Here is a 20,730-nt window from a genome sequence, read left to right as displayed (position 1 = left end):
TGATTAACACATATTTTGTATTAATATAATTAACGGCTATTTTAGCCTGTTTTTAGCCATATTTTGTATGTTATATGTATTATATACTGTATTCTTATAATAAAGCAAGCTAGAGAAAAGAAAATGTTATTAAGAAAATCATAAGGAAGTTAAAAAACATTTACTGTACTGTACTGTATTTATTGATACCATAAGGTTATAGTGTGTTTAGGAGGGACAGAGAGAATAAAATGGGGGGGGGGAGTGTTATTGATGATAGCTGATGAACTGCAGCCAAGGAGAATTGAAGTTGTATTGCAGGATAGTGAAAACAGCTCATATGAGGCTATTTGGCATGAGATTGAGCCTGGCAGAACAAAATATACAGTTGGGTGCTGCTATAGACCAAGTGATGGAATAGATGGTGGAGATAGTATGCATAAGCAAATAGAAGTAATGAGTGGAAGGAGGGTAATTATTATGGGGGATTTCAACTATGGTAACATTGATTGGAAGGAGGAGAGGACACATGTGAGGAAGGAACTGGATTTTATTCAATTATTAAGGGATAACTATCTGAGACAGCATGTAATTGAAAATACTAGGGGTTTGAGAGTGCTTGACCTGGTAACTGCATCTGAGAATTTGACTGTAATGACTATGACCATGTTGCCACCTATTGGTGAGAGTGATCATAAGGTCTTGACCTGGGAGGTGGCTAAAGGTGTGGAATTTTTGATTAAGACAGGGTACATGTGGAATTACTGTGCTGGCAAGTATGACAAGTTAGGAGATTGCTTGATTCAGTGCTATGGCATGTAAAACTGCAAGGGCTGCATGTTGATAGAGCATGGGAAGTGGTCAAGGAGCAAATTACAGGAGGTTATGGCTGATTGTATACCTAGGATCCGAATAGTAAAACAAGTAGGGGTTAAATGGATGAATAATACCATTAAGCTTGAGCTGCAAAAAAAGAAACAACTGTGGAGGGAATTTAAAGAGAAAGGTGACCTGCAGGCACACAAACGGTATAAAGCACAGGCCAGAAGGGTAAAGAGTGTGGTAAAAAAAGCAAAAGCGGATTATGAAAGGAAACTAGCTATGCAAGCTACAGAGAATCCCAAACAGTTCTTTCAATATGCTGCAAGCAAAAAAAAAAATGGTACATGGCAGAATGATTTTAAGGAATGACAATGTTAAAGAGGTCACTGAATCTTTCGATATAGTGGAATTACTGAGCAAGCACTTTGCAAGAGTATATCATCCAGGTGGTGACATTGAAAAAATGAAGGAACCATTAGTTTATACAGGGAATTGTGATGAATGAAGTGGAGGTAAATAGTCTATTACAGAACCTTAATGTGAATGCATCTGTGGGATTAGATGGTATACCGGCACGGGTCTTACGTGAAGTGGCTAAAGAATTATCAGTGCCCTTGACCATGCTGTTTAATCTGAGTCTCGGGTCTGGTTTAATCCCGAAGGTGTGGAAAGAAGGGGAAAATAGTTCCGCTGCATAAAGGAGGATCCAAGACTACTGTTGCAAATTACTGACCAATCAGCATATCAGGAGTCGTTGTCAAGGTCTTGGAGAAAGTAGTCAAGGGAAAAATACAGGAATGGATTGATGAAAATGAGATACCGTACAGGGGCCAGCATGGCTTTGTGAAGGGTAGATCATGCCTCAGTAACTTGCTCAAGTTTTATAACACAGTGAAGGCTGAACTGGATAAGGGTAATGGGTTTACATTGATACTGCTGGACCTGGCTAAGGCATTTGACAAGATACCACATGGAATTCTAATCCGTAAACTACAACATATGGGAATAGATATAGGGTTGGTGAGATGGATAGGTGGGTGGTTGATGGAGAGATATCAGAAAGTAGTTTATTCAGGAGTAGAGTTCAAAAGACGGCCTGTGACTAGTGGTGTGCCACAGGGTTCTGTTCTTGGACCACTACTATTTAATTTGTTCATTAACGATATAGGAAAGGATCTGAGAGGAACTGTTCATTTGTTTGTTGATGATGCAAAGTTGGGTAGGGCAATAGTGAATGCACATGATGTCAAAATTTTGCAGGATGATTTGGATAGTTTCGAGGACTGGGCTAAGGAGAATGGATGTCAATTTAATGTGGCAAAATGTAAGGTTATGCATTTTGGGGTGAAAAGATTAGCAGCAGTATACCACATTGGTGGAACTGTACTCCAGGAGATTGACGAGGCCAGGGATTTGGGAGTGTTGGTGGATAGGAGTTGAAGTTTAGGGGGCACATTGCAAAAGTGGCTAAATCAGCTCATCAAATCACTTGATTACTGAAAAACACTTTGACAAGTAGAGACAAGCAAATTATTGTTCCTCTGTATCGAGCCTTGATAAGACCTCATCTCGACTATTGTGCCCAGATTTGGTCACCTAGGTTTCTTCTTGATGGGGAGGAGGTGAAGAGGATCCAGAGGCAAGTGACCAAGATGATAGCAGGTCTATGGAATGAACCTTGTGAGAACAGGTTGAAGATTTGTGGGTTGCAGAAATTGTTTGATAAGCAGAAAAGGGGAGATATGATTGAGACATTCAAATTGCTGAAGGGTTTCTATAGGATTAATTCAGAGGATATTTTTGAGATCAGGACTGGTGGTAGGAGAACTAGGGGACATCTTATGGAAGCTGGGCAAGAGTGTGGTTAGCAAGGGTGTTAGAGCTGGGTTCTTTACTTTTAGAGTGGTAAATGAGTGGAATAAGCTGCCAGAGTCTGTTGTGGGTGCTATGACAGTGAACGAGTTCAAGGCAAGGTATGATAGATACTGTGAGAATGTCGAATAGTTGTGTGGACATGATGTTTATGGCCTCCCTCGATGAGTCTAAGGACTCCCTGGAGTTGCCTGTAATAATAATAATAATAAGTTTATGTTGTCTATTTACAAGATGAATCATCTGTCTGTCTGTTAGTACTTACATCAATATTGTCTTATATAATACAAAACACTGTAGATGTTATATGTATTACTAATACTTCTCGTGGAAAGGCTTAGACGTTGGTTATACATTCTTACTAAATAGCTTAAGGAAATTACAACGTACAATAGAATATACATTAAAATAAATTTTAATACACTTCCAATATTTCACCAACGTCACGTTGTCGAAATATTGGAAGTGTATTAAAATTTATTTTAATGTATATTCTATTGTACGTTGTAATTTCCTTAAGCTATTTAGTAAGAAAGTATTACTAATACTAAACATCAAAAATGAAAAGATAATGTGAAAAGTAAATTATTCACATATATATATATATATTTATGGGTATAATGATTCATGCATTGATAACGAAGAAGTGTTAGTATGATTGTGCTTTATGGTAGCCTATTGCAACTGATATTATTGCTTTGCAGTAACCTAGCCTATACACTAATGAATGAATCATTATAATGTTTTATTATATGCTAATTAATTAATTTAACTAATTAATAAGTTAATTTTATGCAGTTATGATTTAATACTGCATTTTTACATTTGTTTACATTTGTTGAGACTTAGCTACTAGTTGGTTTACAACGTTTTTTATGTTCCTTTCAATTTGCATTTACTAGTTTTTATGTCTTTCCATAAATGCCTTGAAAAAGCCAGACAGTTTGCTGGTGAAACTGAGAGGCTATAATGTAAGTTTGTTTGTAAATGGTCAGTGTTAAATAGGTTTGTATTTTAATTTTGCAATAACTTTAGGAAAAATAGAAGCAAAATAGGACAGCAATTTGGTTTCCTTTCTTAGGAAGAGATGTGGTATTAACTAATTTCCATGCTGCAGGATAAATTCTAAAGGAATAGGGGTTAATTCTGGAACATAAACTTTCAGAATGGCCAGAGGAATGTAATCAGAACCAGGAGAGTTTTTTTTAGTATCCAGATTGGAGACATGATCTTTTTTTGATCACTTTTTTGCAAAAAAATCAAAAGAGCCACAAAAAAAGAGATGTGAAAGAGGAGGGGAGTGTTGTTAATGGTTGCAGAGGAATTGTGTTTGCAAAGTGTGGAAGTTGATGGTGCATGCACAGATTTTGAATCTGTGTGGTGCGAAGTTGAAATAAACAGGTTAGTATATCTGCCTAAACACTGCATAAACATTTCACAATACTGATTGTGAAATGTTTAAGCAAATTAGTTGGGCATGTAAAAAGAAGATGATCCTGATGGGAGACTTTAATTAGAAGAATATAGACTGGAAGGAGGAGCTGGTGTATGGGAACAAGGAGAGCGAGTTTTTGGAATTTCTGAGAGATAAGTATCTTAAGCAGCACATGATTGAAGCAACTAGAGGCTTTAATGTTTTGGATTTGGTGATAACTTCACAAGATGTAGTTGTTAATGAGGTGTTGACACTGCCGCCAGTTGGTGAGAGTGATCATGAGGTACTTGTTTGGGAAGTGATGAAACAAGAAAAGGTCACTGTTAAAAATGGATACATGTGAAAGTATAAAGTAGGTGATTATAGGAAGCTCTGTAGTTAGTTAGCATCGGTACATTGGGTAGATGAGCTGAGCGGAAAAGATGTTGAAAATGCATAGAAACTCATAAGGCAGTATCTGACAAAAGCAATGTACAACTGCATGCCGAGAGTTAAGCAAGTAAATAGAGTGGGAGTGAAATGGATGAACAGCGAAATCAAGCAAACTGCTGGAAAAGAAAATGTTATGGAGGAGGTACAAGACAGTTGGTGATGATCAGATCCATGAAGAGTATAAGGTGCAGGCTAGAAAGGTGACTAGCATGGTAAAGAAAGAAAAGGTGCAGTATGAGAGGAGATAGACTGGTCAGGCCAAGGTTAACTCGAGAGAATTTTTCCGCTACATGGCAAGCAAGAGGAAGAATAATTATGGCAGACTAACACTGGTGAATAGTCATGGCAGCAGACTAACAGCTTCAAAGGGTATAGTGGAATTATTGAAGGAGCACTTTATCAGCGTATACCATACTGGTATAAATTATCTGATATAATATATAGAAGAGAGGCAAGTATCAGGAGAACTAGAAGTGAAAGAAACAGAGATGTATCAGATGTTGGTTGTGTTAGATGTGAATAAGGCTGTAGGAATGGATGACATATCACCACGTATGCTTAAGGAATGTGCACCACAGTTGGCTCTACCCGTGACCTGGTTATTTAATGAAAGCCTTGCAGTGGGTAGGGTTCCTAAGGAGTGGAATGCATAATGAAAGAGGAAGACTTGTGTAGTACCACTCCACAAGCATGGTTCTAAGACAGAAGCCTCCAAATAACTTTTGGAGACTTACAGTCTGTATAACTAAAGTTGTGGTCAAGGTGATGGAGAGATTGATAAGGAATAGAATACAGAATTGGATTGATGGACATGGCATTCTTTATGAAGGTCAGCATGGATTTGTAAAGGGTAGGTCCTGTTTCAGTAATTTACTTGCATTTTATGATAAGGTGATGAGTGTGTTAGATGAGGGAGAATCATATACAGTGATATTCTTAGACTTTGTAAAAGCATTTGATAGATTACCACATGGTAAGCTGGTGTACAAGTTCCAGAGGATGGTAAAGAGGATTGGCTCTCTGAACGATACCAGCAGGTTGTGTATGATGGAGCAGTGTCTCAAAAAAGATGGGTCCCAGGGTTCTGTTCTTGGACCCCTGCTGTTAAGAGAGAAATTAGTCGGAACACTAAATTAGCTGTATACAAGACAGTGTTCAAACCAGTTTTAACTTATGGATCTGAGAGCTGGGTCAGAAGTAAAACACTTGACCAAAGACCAGAGACCGCAGATATGAGAGTCCTGAGAAAGATTAGAGGCGTGAACAGATGGCATCAATGGCAATATCATATTAAAAATGAGGATATTAGGAAAGAACTTGACATTGTCAGCATCCAGGAATGCGTTAGCAGAGCTAATCTTAGGTGGTATGGTCACTTAAATAGAATGGGAGAGGAAAGATTAGCAAAACAAGTGTTCTCTGCCAGGTTGGCAGGAAAACGACCCAGAGGAAGACCAAGATATAGGTGGATTGATATGGTACAAAGTGCCTTAGACGATAGAAATATAAGATCTGATAATGTTGGAGTCTTGACAAGTAACAGACTGATTTGGAGGAAAATTGTAGATAGGAAGTTAGTAATGATGTAATTTTTTCATGTAGTACTGTCATATCCTGTACACCCCTTGGGGGTACATGGCAGGAATTTGATGATGATGATGTAAATGATATATCATGTGGACTAACTGGAGGATCTTCAGTTATTTGCTGATAATGCAAAGTTGGGAAGAATTATAAGTAGCACTGCTGATGCTGAATCCTTTCAGGAAGATTTAAAAGAGACTTTTTACTTGGACAAAAGAGTGGGGTTGTAGTTTTAATATCAATAAGTGAAAGGTGTTACATTTTGGAGTGCAGAAATATAAGGCTGTGTACTATATCGATGGTCAGTGCCGGCGGTAGCAGACGGATGCCACTACAAGGTGGGTGCCGTTTCCAAGTATTAGTATGAAGTTTCATTCTTTCTTTAAATTTTTGTAAACGAATTAAGTAATAATAATTTTTCTAACTGTAAATTTGCAGTTAGAAAAAGTTACACATTTACAAAGTTACAGTTAGAAATGTAATAGAAATGTTACAAAAAATTATTGTAAATTCTTTCCACATGATTATGACAAAAATAAATAAATAAATTGCCATTTGTTTGGGGGGCGCCCATTTCAGCTTTGTAGGCGGGCAATGTCTAGCATAGTGCCAGCCCTGTCGATGGTGCTGTACTGCAGGAAGTAGATGAGATTAGAGATTTGACATTAGACTGAAGTTTAGAGGGCATATTGCTAGGGTTGCAAAGGTTGCACATCATAGTGCTGCTATGATAAGAAGTAGTCTAACATGCAAGGATAAAGAAGTGGTTGTGCCACTGTATAAGGCACTGGTCAGACCACACTTGGACTATTGTGCTCAGATCTGGTCACCTGGTTTTCAATGTGATGTGGAGACATTGGAGAGTGTCCAGAGACGAGTGACTAAGACAATATCAGGAGTTAGGAATGCTGGTTATGGAGAGAGGTTGAAGAGATGTGGATTGCAGAGTTTGGTGGATAGGAGGAAGAGATGTAATATGATAGAGACGTTTAAGCTAGTGAGAGGATTTTATTAGATTAATCCTGAGGGGATTATAAAAAGGGTAGAAGGTGAGAGGAGAAGAACCAGAGGTTATTCCTGGAAGTTATATAAAAGTGTGTTGAAGAAGAGTGTGAGGAGAGTAGATTTTTTACATGGAGAATTGTCACTGAATGGAATGCATTACCAGAATGTGTTGTTAATGCAAGGAATGTTAAGGACTTTAAGATTCTATATGATAAATATGTTGTCAGTTGAATGAATCTCACTGGATGAGTCTGCTGACTCCATGGAGGATATAATAATAATAATAAATGCTGAGTTTCAAATGGGGATGGAGTCTGTACCATACGAAATAATGAAAATTACCAATAGCATTTGAATGAAACTAGACAGTATGTCTACTATTTAGACATAATACAGTATAAGTTTCATGTTTATAGTTTGAAATTCAATTTTGGTTTTGTTGATAATTTGTTTGTAAGTATTCTGAATTTTATGAGGGTTGTTTGAAAAAATTTGGTAAAAAAATAAGTTAAACACATTTTTTTTAGAAAAAATCACCTTTATTTCTCAACATAGTCTCCATTGAGGTCTACACATTTGGTCCAGTGAGTTTCCCATTTTTTCATCCCATCTAAAAAGTAGGATTTGTCAAATTGTGCAAAATAGTCATTGACATCCTCGTTTGAAGAAAATTTTTTCCCACCAAGCCGAGTCAAATTTTTAAGTTTGGGAACAAGAAGAGAAGTCACACAGGGCCAAGTCCAGAGAATACGGTGGATGTGGAACCAATTCGAAACCTCAATGCATGCAATTTTGCCATTGTGACGGCCGATGTATGGGATGGTGCATTATCTTGATTAAAGAGCACTTTTTCATGCACCAATCTTAGCAGTTTTTTCTTCAGTTCTTCTTTTAAACGGTCCAACAATGACACATAATAGACTCCTGTTATTGTCTTACCCTTTTCCAAATAGTCTATCATGATAATTCCTGGGAATCCAAAAAAAAACAGTGGCCATCACCTTCCCAGCTGACAAAACGGTCTTCACTGTTTTCGATGCTCTTTCACTGGGCATTGTACACTGTTTTCACTGCTGCTTGGACTCAGGTGTGTAGTAGTGGATCCAAGTTTCGTCTACAGTCATGAACCGAACCTACGAATTGCGATTAAACATCACCAAACACCGTGTTGAAATGTCTTTTCACATGAGTATTTGATCGACAGTCAACCATCACGGCACCCATGGCCTTTTTCATGTGCAATTTTTTATGCAGGATATTACACAACCATTCAGTTGAGATGTCTACAATCTCAACAATCTCATGTACTTTCACTCAGCAGTCTTCCATAATGATACCATGGATATTTTGTCAATCATTTCCTTCGTAGTGACCTCAGTCGTTGTCTGGAGGGCACTTCATCTTCGATGGACTTACCACTGCGTTTGGAATAAATACCTACACACCAAGTAGGTATTTATTCCAAAAATAAATAGTCTTTAATGCTGGTGCAGAGTCCACATGAACTGTATGTAACTCGGCTTTGATTTGCATGGCTGTCCACTTCAAATAAAACTGTTTTATCACTGCACAAAACTCGTTTTTCTCCATTTTTATGAAAAATGTGAAAGCAGTCATTTTAAATGTTTGCCAAATGGGAACTATGTGTTGCACATGGCTAAAATTTTGCCAGGGGTCATGAAAAAGATGATACGTGCCAACACTGGTATGAATGAACGAATTGTGTTGCCATCTATTGGAAATTTACCAAACTTTTCAAACAATCCTCATAGCATAGTCAGAAAAGAAAGATGGAGATTTTGATAAAGACCAATTATAACATGGATTTCTTTCTTGAACAGCCTTAACACATGCATGCATATATACAAATTTCTTGGAAAACCATGACTTAGATTAGTGAAATTAAAGTCGAATGGCAAATAAATGTTTCCATACTTATAAGAATTGTTTTAGTGCAAATATTGTTTTATTGCTTAAATATAAAGAGCCAATAGGCTTCATTTCAGTGATATAAACATTATTCAAATTAAGGGGATATTAAATCCCATGTTGTTTTAAAACCGAATAAGAAACTCAAAGATTGGAATCAGAGAGTTTCATGCCGAATATAGTAAACTATAAAAGTATTGGCGGTTACTAACGTAAGCTAATGAAAGTAGTCCTAGTACGTATTACAATCTCAGGCAACTCATTGCAAAGGTGGGGAAAGTTCTGATCGCTAATCTTGGTATTTTCCATAATGTAAAAACACATTTCCTAGGAAATGTATGCTGTTATTATATGGTGGGAGGTCACTACCCAGACCAGTTTCAGCCTTTTTTGAGGCTTCATCAGTGAGTAGCTAGACCATATAGCGAAAAGAACTTATATACTCTGCTATACGAGTTGTCAAACAGGTGCAACCATTAAGTTACTTAAATATAAAGAGCCAATAGGCTTCATTTCGGCGATATAAACATTATTCAAATTAAGGGGATATTAAATCCCACATTGTTTTAAAACCGAATAAGAAACTCAAAGATTGGAATCAGAGCGTTTCATGCCGAATATAGTAAACTATAAAAGTATTGGCGGTTACTAGCGTAAGCTAATGAAAGTAGTCCTACTACGTAGTACAATCTCAGGCAACTCATTGCAAAGGTGGGGAAAGTTCTGATTGCTAATCTTGGTATTTTCAATAATGTAAAAACACATTTCCTAGGAAATGCATACTGTTATTACATTATGGTGGGAGGTCACTACCCAGACCGGTTTCAGCCTTTTTTGAGGCTTCATCAGTGAGTAGCTAGACCAAATAGATACCAAAGGGTATAGCGAATACCCTTTGGTATCTATTTATACAGCTTATATATTCTGCTATATGAGTTGTCAAACAGGTGCAACCATTAAGTTACTTAAATTGAGTTTCTTATTCGGTTTTAAAACAATGTGGGATTTAATATCCCCTTAATTTGAATAAGATTGTTTTATTGTTTTTTTGAAACTTGAAGACAGAAAACAATATAATTAAAAAAATTAAGCACAGAAATCACTATATCCTGCTTGCCATTCTTATAACAATAGAAACATGGAGAAGAGAATGATAATGTGAATGCTACTCCATGAGAGAAAAAAATCAACAGTAGGTTGTGATCCCAATTGATTTGAGAACAAACAACATCCACACTATTCTTAGAAGGATCAATGGTGAGGAACGGTATTCAGGATTGTGTGATTTTCTGTTAGGCATGTGAACAATTTGTGTAAAGTAGCTGGTGATAGCAAATGCCTCATTATTGCAACCTCAGGATCAGTGCAGTTGGGAAAAGAGAAGCCAGCTGGAATTTGTGAACAAGAACATCACACAGAAAGATGATATTACTGTTGGCAAAACTGCAGCAGGGAAATGAAAATTTAAGTAATGAAAATTAAAAAATATTAGAATGGTTAGTGAAATTAGAATATTAAACTTCTATCGCTTGTGCTTTTGTGCAACTGACATTCCTTGACAAATGATGTTTAATCTTGAATTTTCACCTTATCATAACCTTTTTGAACTTCTGTGCATTAAGATTTATTTTCTTCGTTATGTATCATTCTACTGATTCATTCTTCATTATGTATCATTCTACTGATTCATTCTTCATTATATCAATTCTGAAAATCATTCCGACTTTTCAATTTTTCATCTTTAAGCTTGATTTTATATAATCCAAATTTCCTAACAGCAAAGTCATCTTCATTGGTGATTTTGATCCACAATTCTAACTAGTTCCCTTTTTCGAACTCCACTGGCCAAGCTGAAAGAAAAGCAAAAATATATGTCTAAGTGAAACAAATCATTCATCTCCCAATCAGGATCCCTGACAATCCACACACCCAATGCTCTGGATCTTTTCATAACCAGTTCTTCTTCTTCTTCTTCTTCCTGGTACACTGTTGAGGTGACTACTCCTATTGGAAATTCAGATCACAATCACATCCAAGTTTCATCTCTTGTGGAATGTGCTCCTCTTAGCCATTCACAACTGCACGTAGTTTAGCATTGTAACACCACCAAGTAGGAAGATATCCATGACTTTTCTCATCATTTCCATGGTCAGGCTACTGTTTTGGTGATCTTGTTACAGGAATTTTCCATGTTGTAAAAGAGATTTTCATTTCTCACTCTGTTCAAAATCCCCACTCTTTATCTAAAAAGTGTGCCAGAATGTTGCTGAAAAAATAAATAAAAAGCAGCTTATCAGGAGTGGCTTGAGACAAAAAAAAACCTACCTTCATTCACAGCCTATACTGGAGTCAGTAATACTTGTACAGTAATAAACCATTAAAAAAAATGTAGAAAACTTGCCATCTATGTGGCAGACATGCCTTTTGATCCCTCACAAAAGCCATAAATAAGGCTGACCTACTGGCATCATTCTTCTTATCCAACTCTTACATAAATGACGAAGGCAAATCACTTTCTTATTTACTTGGAACACTGCATCATATGCCTCCTGTAGCTTCTACCAGAAAGGTGTCAGAAGAATCTTGAACAACTGCAATACTAAAAAAAGGATTCCAGTCCTGATGGAATCCTACCAGCTGTGTTCAAGAGATGTGCTCCTGAACTAGCATCTGTATACTATATTATACTCAGCTGGCATGGAAGCAAGTCCACATACAGTCAATTCAAAAAAAAAAAAAAAAAAAAAAAAAAAAAGTGATAAGTATGTGTCTACTGTCAACCCCTCACCTTTCACCTTGCTCTCACCTCAGTTTTGTCAAAAGTAATGGAAAAGGTCATCGACAGTCAACTTCTTTGATATCGGGAGAACTATCAACTAATCAATGCACTACCACTACCAATATGGATTCCCTGAATCAAGATCCACAGCAGATGTCTTGGCTTACATCACTCACCTCTGGACACATTTCATGAAAAAGTTTGGAGAAACCTGTGCTGTTATACTTGACATTTCCAAGTTATTTGATAAGGTATGGCATTGATGGCTTCTCAGTAAACTGTCATCTTGTGGTCTGTTCCCCCCCCCCCCTTTATCATTGGATTGCCAGTTTTCTCTCTGGTCATTCACTACATATAATGTTGGAAGGTATTCTCTCTTCAAAATTTCCTGTTAATGCTGGTGTTCTCAGGGCTCTATTATTTCACCAACCCAATCCCTTATATATATAAATGATCTGTTCTCACCAACCTCAAATCCTATTCAGAGTTTTACTGGTAATAGCACTCTCCACTCCTCCTGCTCATAGGATGAGTGGAGCACTGCAAGGTTTATACCTTGCAGTGCTCAAACATTTCAAGCTTAAAAGTCATCAATGATAAGTATTCTAAATAATAATCTTTACACAATCTTGCAATAAAGCAACAACTTAGTCACTTCCAGTGCTTCCAAAACACAGTTTTGTCTGTTTACTCACAAAAAAACTTAGTTATTCTCCATTTATATTTGATAATGTTCAACTTAAAGTCAGGGTCAGAACTCTCTTCAGATGTCTTCTCTGGCATAATTACATCACCTCTATAGCATTTTCAACTTCCAGAAAACTTGGCATAATTTTTTACTCAAGATGTTATTTCTCTCCTGACCAGTTGCTTACATTGTAGAAATCTCAAATCCATCCAACATTGGAATGCTGCCAAGCTTCTGCCAATGCAATCCAACCTTCAGCTGCTGTCTCACAGACAGTCAGTAGAAGTAGCATCCATCATGCTTCCCATTTCTGCTAAACCTAGAGGAACATGAGCTGCAGACTCACTTGTAGACTCTAAACCTGTTACTTCCAATCATCTTTTATTCCCTCTACCTCAGTTTTGTGGAACAGTCTTCTATGAATATTTCTCAAATACTACAAGCTTCATATACTCTTCAAGAAGAATATCAACAGATTACTTTATTCTTCAGCCCAGTCCATAAATGACATTTGTGTGTGTGAGAGTGACAATATATGTACTTTCATATTACATATATATACAATATATATGAAAGAAAAGAAAAAAAAAATAAGAGAGAGAATATGTTAGTTTAGGCACGCTTATATGGAATATCAGTCGGAACATATGGACAAATGCCACTTTGAGATGAAAAGACTCAAAAAGCATGTAATTGGGAAAGGTGATATGAGAAGTGATTGGAAATTGAATTTGTGTGGGTCTGTTCATTTCATTGATCACTCCCCATAGATGGGAAATGATCAATGAAATGGAAATTACTAAGACAGCATAAATTTTTGCGATGTATGTGGAAGTATTTCATAGATCCACCAATTTTGGATTTAATCTACTCTTTACATGACTTTTCATGGTTGTTTATTTAAAATAATCTGAAACTGAAAGGAACATGGATTATGCAGCAATGGATTCTTTGGTAAACCATAAACATAGAGAATTTCATCAAATCTCTCATTCACAGTACTCCTCTCTAACCTCCCATTACTTGGCCTCTCCAGACATGCCTAGCAGAATATGACAGGAAGATTATTCTGTAACTGACCTGGAAGCATTATAAACCATTACTATGAAGTTTGGTCCAGTATACTATTGAGCAGCCAGTCTGAAGAATAATAGTTTTAAAACTGTATCTTCAAAAAAGTAGAAATGTTGGGTCATTCCCTGTGTCTGATGCAACTGTGTAAACAACATTCATATTGTATGCTGAAAGAAATGTGGAAAAAAAAGTAAACTAAATCTTTGCTATTGGGTGCAAACATGGTTTTTGGCCACACACACACACACACCAAGTTTCCAATAAGCAAAATGGCAGCATTATGCCAAGCAATGCTTTCTAACACCTAATGGTACAGAGTCTTCTTTCCTCTAAGTGTGTAGGTGCCACACATCAACCCTTGTCTACATGAAGTTTTTCTTAGGGAGTTTCTTCCACCTGATAGCTTAATGCACATTTTGTTTTTTTTCCCTCTTGGCTGGGGGATATATCTAGGATTGATACCTGTTGACATGAAGGAGCAGGTAGAAAATCTGCCTACTATACACTAATCAGACTTCACTGAAGTTCAGAATATACACACAGATTACAATGGCCTGAATATCAGTTCCAACAGCATTTTAGATTTCCAAGGTTCATCAAAGTTAGTTGCTGAAAATCTTAAAATGCATGGTTTCCATTAGCTATTATGGCAATTCAAGATGATGAATACGTCTCTATTTCTTAGCCTTCCATTCAATTAATACTATGATTGACCTTATTTCTTCTCTTTTGTCCAGTGATTTAACCAATACTGATTCAAGACTGGCTACTTATCACTGCCTGGAAGCATAATTTTATCAATGATATATTATTATTATTATTATTTTATTAGGTGTAGTTTCTGGGAAAATTCCCATGCTACTCCTCTTAAACACTTTTATTATAATTACGGCTATTATAGCCTGTTTTTGTTTAGGAGTGTCCCTTATTTTCAATACATTGGCTACTATTACTCAAAAAAAAGGGTATATATATTTTAGGGCATTATGGGTGAGTATAGAAGGCAATTATAGCAGAATAAAAGAGGTGGAAAAATTTTGTACATACCTTGTTTTGATACTAGGATGTCTTCCAATTTCATGATCCTGCTGAAGGTTGTTTATAACGAGGGGGGGTTGGGGAAGGGAGCGTGGGGGGGGGGGTGTTTTGATGCGGGGAAAAATAAATTTGGAAACCCGGGTTTTGTATTAATAATATATATATAAATATATATATGGGAATAAATATATATATATATATATATATATATATTATATATATAAATATATATATATATATTATTGTGTTTAAGGGTGATTTTGGGAGGGAGGAGAAGAGAAGGGGAAGGGTTTATTTATGGGGGAAACTGGGGGCAGTGGGAATTATATTATAATAATTATTTTATTAATTCTATCCATAAAAGGTTGTAAATGTATTGTATATTAGTATTAGCACTATGAATAAGTTAAGGTTAGATAATCCAGAAATTTCGCTGTAGAGACCAAACATGAAACTTTATCAAGCCACTTTAAGCCTAACATTAGTGTGGTGGTTGTCTTGTACTATAACATTCACCTAAGGACATCACAAACATCCATAACCACAGTAGGATTCCAATCCACTCTGTTGGTTGGAGAGTAGGTATATTATCCACTCAGCCAACCAGGCCAATGAATAGGTATATATATAATTTAAAAAAAAAAAATCTTCCTTGCTGTGGAAGTTGAAAAATATTCTCAGGTAGAAAAAACAGAGACCAGCCAGAGCAGTAGAAAAATAGAAGTTCAATAGTTTTGGAAATCACCTCTACAAGGGCTACTTTAGAATTCTGTGTGACTGGTTTATGTATGAGTTTCTATTAGAATGGAATTACAAAAATATTACTGAAGAAAAAGTTTATTTAAATAATCTATAAAACTGCATTAAAATGAGATATAAAGTGACCTATAATTTATAAAAGTTGAATTACATTATCCTAAATATATTTTTTGAAGAGCTCACCAGTCATCAGAACCACTGCATAACATTCCTTCTTTTAAAGGTGCCCACTTAACACGAAAAACTTTGGCAGTATGACCTAGAAGGATTTGTAAGATCAGCATCTTAATACAATATGCAGAAACGAAATATGACAACAAGGGTATTCAATTAAATTAGTGTAAATGAAAAAATTACTGTTGATGAACTAAGTTCAGTTCATTTTCTGAAGATGTTCATGTTTTTTCGACATTTTTTATGGAGTGAATTGATCTTTTTTTTTTTTTTTTTTTTTTTTTTTTAATGGAAAGAAGTGGTGGGACCAAGTGAGTTACATACACTATCTGATTAAAAATATCCAGATGCCTGCTTATCCCAACTCTCACTCTAATATGAAATTCATTAATCTTGAGTTGGTTCACCCTTTGCTGCTATTACAGCCTTTAATCTTCTGAGAAGGCTTTCAGCTAGATTTTGGTACATTGATGTGGCAATTCCCTTTCATTCTTCAAGAAGAGCATTAGTAGAAATTTGGTATAGCTCACAACTGGCATTCCAATTCACCCCCCATAGGTGTTCAATAGGGTTCAGATCAGAGCTCTGTGCAGGCCAGTCAAGTTCTTCAACACCCATTTCATCAAAACCATTCCTGCAAATACACACTTTACTTTGTTGACAGGGGCATTGTGCTCCTGTCAACAATAATGCCCATGTCAACAAGGGGCATTATTGTGCTAATATAGGAAAGGATCATCACAAAACTGTTACCTTTATATAAAGTTGGAAGTACTTGTCTAGAATGTCATTATAGGCTATGGTGTTAATATTCTCTATTGATGGAACTATAGAGCTCAGCCCAAACCACAACAAAAAAAAAACAGTCCCAGATCATGATGCTTCTCCACCAAACTTCATAGTTTGGTGGAGGAGAATCATGTTGGCATAACACATTTGGGTACAGTGGTGTAGCTAGAGCTTTTGCTGGCTGGGGCAGTCCCTGAGTTTTCTGCCCGCTCAATACACACCAAAAATACTATAAAAAGTCAAAATGACGTATAGGGAAATAAATTAAAACAGTTTGTTTATTTTTGAAGTAAAACTTTAATTTTAACATTCTAAAATGTTATTTTTCTTGCTTTTCTGTTAAGAAAATCATCGATGATATTGGCGAAGTCTAATTCATAATAATGTAGGTAATTCTTAATCAATTTTATTTAGAAAAACTCTTCTCACAACTAGCAACACTTACAGCAATTGTGAAGAAAATTCGCAGTAGTATTACAATATTTGGAAATGAGTTCTCGAGACTATATTTTAGAATTAACTGCAAAAGTTCAAAAATTCAAAGTGCCACCCTGGGCAGACTGCCCCCTCCTAGCTATGCCTCTGTTTGGGTAGGTAGCATTTTCCTGGCATCAGCCAAACCCAGACTCACCTGTTGGACTGCCAGATGGTGAAGTATGATTCATCACTCCAGATAATGCATTAGAGTTCAACAGTGGTGAACTTTACACCACTCCACCTGACATTTGCCATTGCCCTTGCTGATGTTAGGTTTGTTATGGCTGCACAGTCATGGAAACCCATATTCTTCAACTCCCAAAGAGCAGTTGTGGTGCTGGCATTGATTGCAGAGGCATTTCTGAACTCGGCAGTGAGTGTATCAACTGAGGCTAGGTGATTTTTTTTCATGCCTCATGCTTCAACACTCAGCAGTCCCACACTGTAATTTTATGTGTTCTACCAAATTGTGAACATGCTGTTGTTGCTTCTAGATATTTTTTCACTTCAAAATAACATCACTTGAGGTTGAGAGGAACAGCTGCAGAAGGGTTGAAATTTCCCAAACCAAGTTGTTGCAAAGGTGGCATCCTATGACAGTGCCACAATGCAAGTTACCGTGTTTTTCCAGAATGGTCGATTTTACTGTTAATGTTTGTCTACATAGATTGCAAGACTGTGCAAATCATTTTATAATGCCTATATGAGCCATGATTGTGATGCACAGTATATAGCAATATCCACTACTATGAAGGGGGTGTGTCCAGATATTTTTGATCAGATAGTATATGACAGATGTTCCAGAACTGTGATTTTTTTGGCACAAAATTCCTTCACTGAGCATTTTTTAAAACAATTTTTGTGCATGTTTTTACCATGACTAAATTTCTACTCAAAATTAATCTTATGAATTTTATTGCTGTGATGCTATTTAGTTCCTCTCTATTCATTTAAATACATAAATCAGGGTTCTTCAACCTTTCAGACAGTGCGGGCAGCATCAAAATTTCAATGAAGCCTGCGGGCCACTAAGCTATACTGCAGTATTTAGAACAGTAAGATACTTTCCAGATTCATAAGGAATGCTGTGCATTTGATACTTTACATAAAATCCTATAAAAATAAAAAAACTCAGCTTTAAGAACGTAGGTAGGAGTCAGGTTCATGAAAAGTAAATACAATCAATACTTGTAAAAAGATAATTTAATGAAAAAAACATTCATTTTTTGCAATGTCAATGGGCAACTTGGCAATGTATTTCCTTGACCAGTTTGTCGATGATGGCATCAATGTTGGAAGTCACTATGCGCAGAGTATTCTCAAGATGTTGGTCTGTAATCTGAGTTATTGTCTTGGACTTCACATGCTTCATTCTGGAGAACTGCTCACATAAGTATGTGCTTCCTAACGACATGCATCTTCAAAGCATGCCGGCGAAGATTAGGGAATGTGTCCTCAGAAATGTAGTCTTTGTAAAATGTAAGCAAGGGCACACTGAATAATTTTTCTCTCAAAGAACAGTTGTTTTGGAATTCAAGCAGCTCCATTTGTACTGAGCCTGGCATTCTGGCAGCACTGACATTGAATGGCATTGAAAATAAATCTAAAGAAGACTGTAGGTTACGAAAATCACTAAATCTCTCTTCGAACTCACTTCAAAACACGGCTAATTTTGTAGCGTATTCATCAAGAGATGAACAGTTGGACTCAGCGAGAAGATGAAAATGAGTTGTCTTTTTTTGCACGTTGTGCCTCCCAAAGTTTGAGCTTGGCCACAAAAGATTTAATGTGATCAAACAGAGTGTGCACCAGTTGATTTTTGGATTGTAGCAGCATATTTAAGTCATTCAAATGCAACAAGATGTCTGTCACAAAGGTAAAATCTGTCATCCACCTCAGATCACTAAATTCTGCAATCGGATTCCCCTTGGTTTGCATGAATTGCTGTATTTCACTCCTTAAGTCAAAGACTCTTTTAAGAACCTTCCCTCTGCTCAACCAATGCACATCACTATAATATACCATATCGCCATGATCCACTTCACACTCTTGGGTCAAAAACTCTTGGAATTGACGGTGATTCAATCCTCTTGTCCTAATAATGTTGACGACAATCACAATAACTTTCATGACATTCTCAAATTCAATAGTTTTCACACACAAATTCTCCTGGTGGATTAAACAATGGTAATGGATGAAATATTTTCCTTCTAGTTCCGGTTCTTTCCGAGCAGCACAACAAACCCTTCATTCTTTCCCACATAGCAGGGGCGCCATCAGTACCATACCCTCAAGGTTGGTTAAGCTGAGGTCGAAACGCTGGAGCGTTTTCTTGGCAGCTTCAAGAATATCAGTGCCTTTCATTGTTCACTTCATAGGCACGAGAGCTAGCAGTTGTTCTGTCACAGTGAACTGTTCATCAATGCCACAGACAAAGATAACCAGTGGTGCTGTATCCGTATCCTTCACATCTGTGCTCTCATCTAAAGCAAGATGTACGACCGTTTTTTTAAAGTTCCTTCAATGTAATTGGCAAGTTCTTCGACACGTCATGCTACAGTTACCCCAGATAAACTCGGTTTTTTAAACACTTCCTTATTATTTGGGCACAGCATATCCCCAGCAGCAATGAGACACTCTTTCACAAACTCGCTACCCAAGAAGGTTTTTGATTTTTTAGCAATTTTTCCAACTATTACATAACTTACTTTGATGCATGCTTCGCTCTCTTCCCTCTGCCTTTTAAAAGTACTCTGCTGGCATTGTAAATCAATTTGGAGGTGGTTCACTTTGTCCACATGAAGCCGCCCTTGAAGGTGACTGAAATTGGATGCATGCTTTGTCTCCTAGTGTCGTTTTATATTGTATTCTTTTGATATGGACACTGACTCACAACAAATTAAACACACTGGCTTATCGTCGATCGGCACAAAAAAGTACAAATTGGTCCACTTTTCATTAAAAAACCGACAAGAATCACTTGATTTATTCTTTTTACTCATAGACGCCATAGTGATGGAAGGTGAACCCAAAAAAGGATCCAAAATGGCCGTGTAACGGTTATTATCCACAGAATATGTCTCACACTAATGAAACAAGTCTGGCAATATAAAACCACAATAGGCTATGGCTGACACGGTGAACCTGCATGCACTTATACACGAATATCACACTGTTCACGACTGACTGACTGCGGATGAGATCCTCTTGTATTCATATGAAAATAACGAAGTATCGAGAACCTTCAGAATGTATCTAGAAGGCACTAGACATGGCACTCGAACGAACTACTGCTTCAGCCATCGACCTGCGATGTTAGTACTAGTACTTAAGTACCACTTGGCACTGGTAGATGGCTGAAGAAGCATGTCTATTTAATATTTATTTTTATAGGATTTTATGTAAAGTATCAAATGCACAGCGTTCCTTGTGAATCTGGAAAGCATCTTACAATTCTAAATACTACAGTATAGTTTAGTGGCCTGCGGGCTTCATTGAAATTATTTTTTATTTAATCGCGTTTTAATGTTAAGTAGTTATTTTTTCAAAATGGCCAACAGGCCACAGAAGAGCTCCGTGGGCCATGCATTGAAGACCCCCTGACATAAATAGTAACAAATGTTTTCCTTTATTTCAATATTTTTATTACAATGTAAATGAAGATAACATATAACTTATCATCATTATCTCTGCAGTGAGAAATATTTCATCCATTCAAAAATTAGCTATATGGATATGGAATCACCTTCATTATATGATATGTTAAGTATTACTTTCATTTATACTTTTGGTTACAACTATCAGAAACAGACAATGGAAATTATATGTGTGTATGGCCCATCAAAGAGCCACAGTAATTCATCAAATGAGCTATTTGGCTCAGTTCTAAAAATA

At 36.6% G+C, this 20,730-nt stretch overlaps 1 protein-coding gene across 1 annotated transcript in view; it reads right to left on the bottom strand.

The window, feature by feature from the left end:
• Positions 1–20,730, bottom strand: part of LOC150104181 (WD repeat-containing protein 17-like) — a 243,105-nt gene that overhangs the window by 113,702 nt on the left and 108,673 nt on the right. Inside the window, exon 10 of the mRNA XM_090396419.1 lies at positions 15,580–15,655. Coding sequence (XP_090252545.1) covers positions 15,580–15,655 — 76 coding nt within the window. The remainder of the gene's footprint in view (positions 1–15,579; positions 15,656–20,730) is intronic.

Source organism: Typopeltis vanoorti, chromosome 8 (assembly GCF_054136105.1).
Source record: "Typopeltis vanoorti isolate ZY-2024b chromosome 8, IOZ_Tvanoo_1.0, whole genome shotgun sequence".
Lineage (NCBI taxonomy): Eukaryota > Metazoa > Arthropoda > Arachnida > Uropygi > Thelyphonidae > Typopeltis > Typopeltis vanoorti.
The sequence above is the reverse complement of the archived record's forward strand: the minus strand, read 5'-3'. Positions and strand labels throughout refer to the sequence as shown.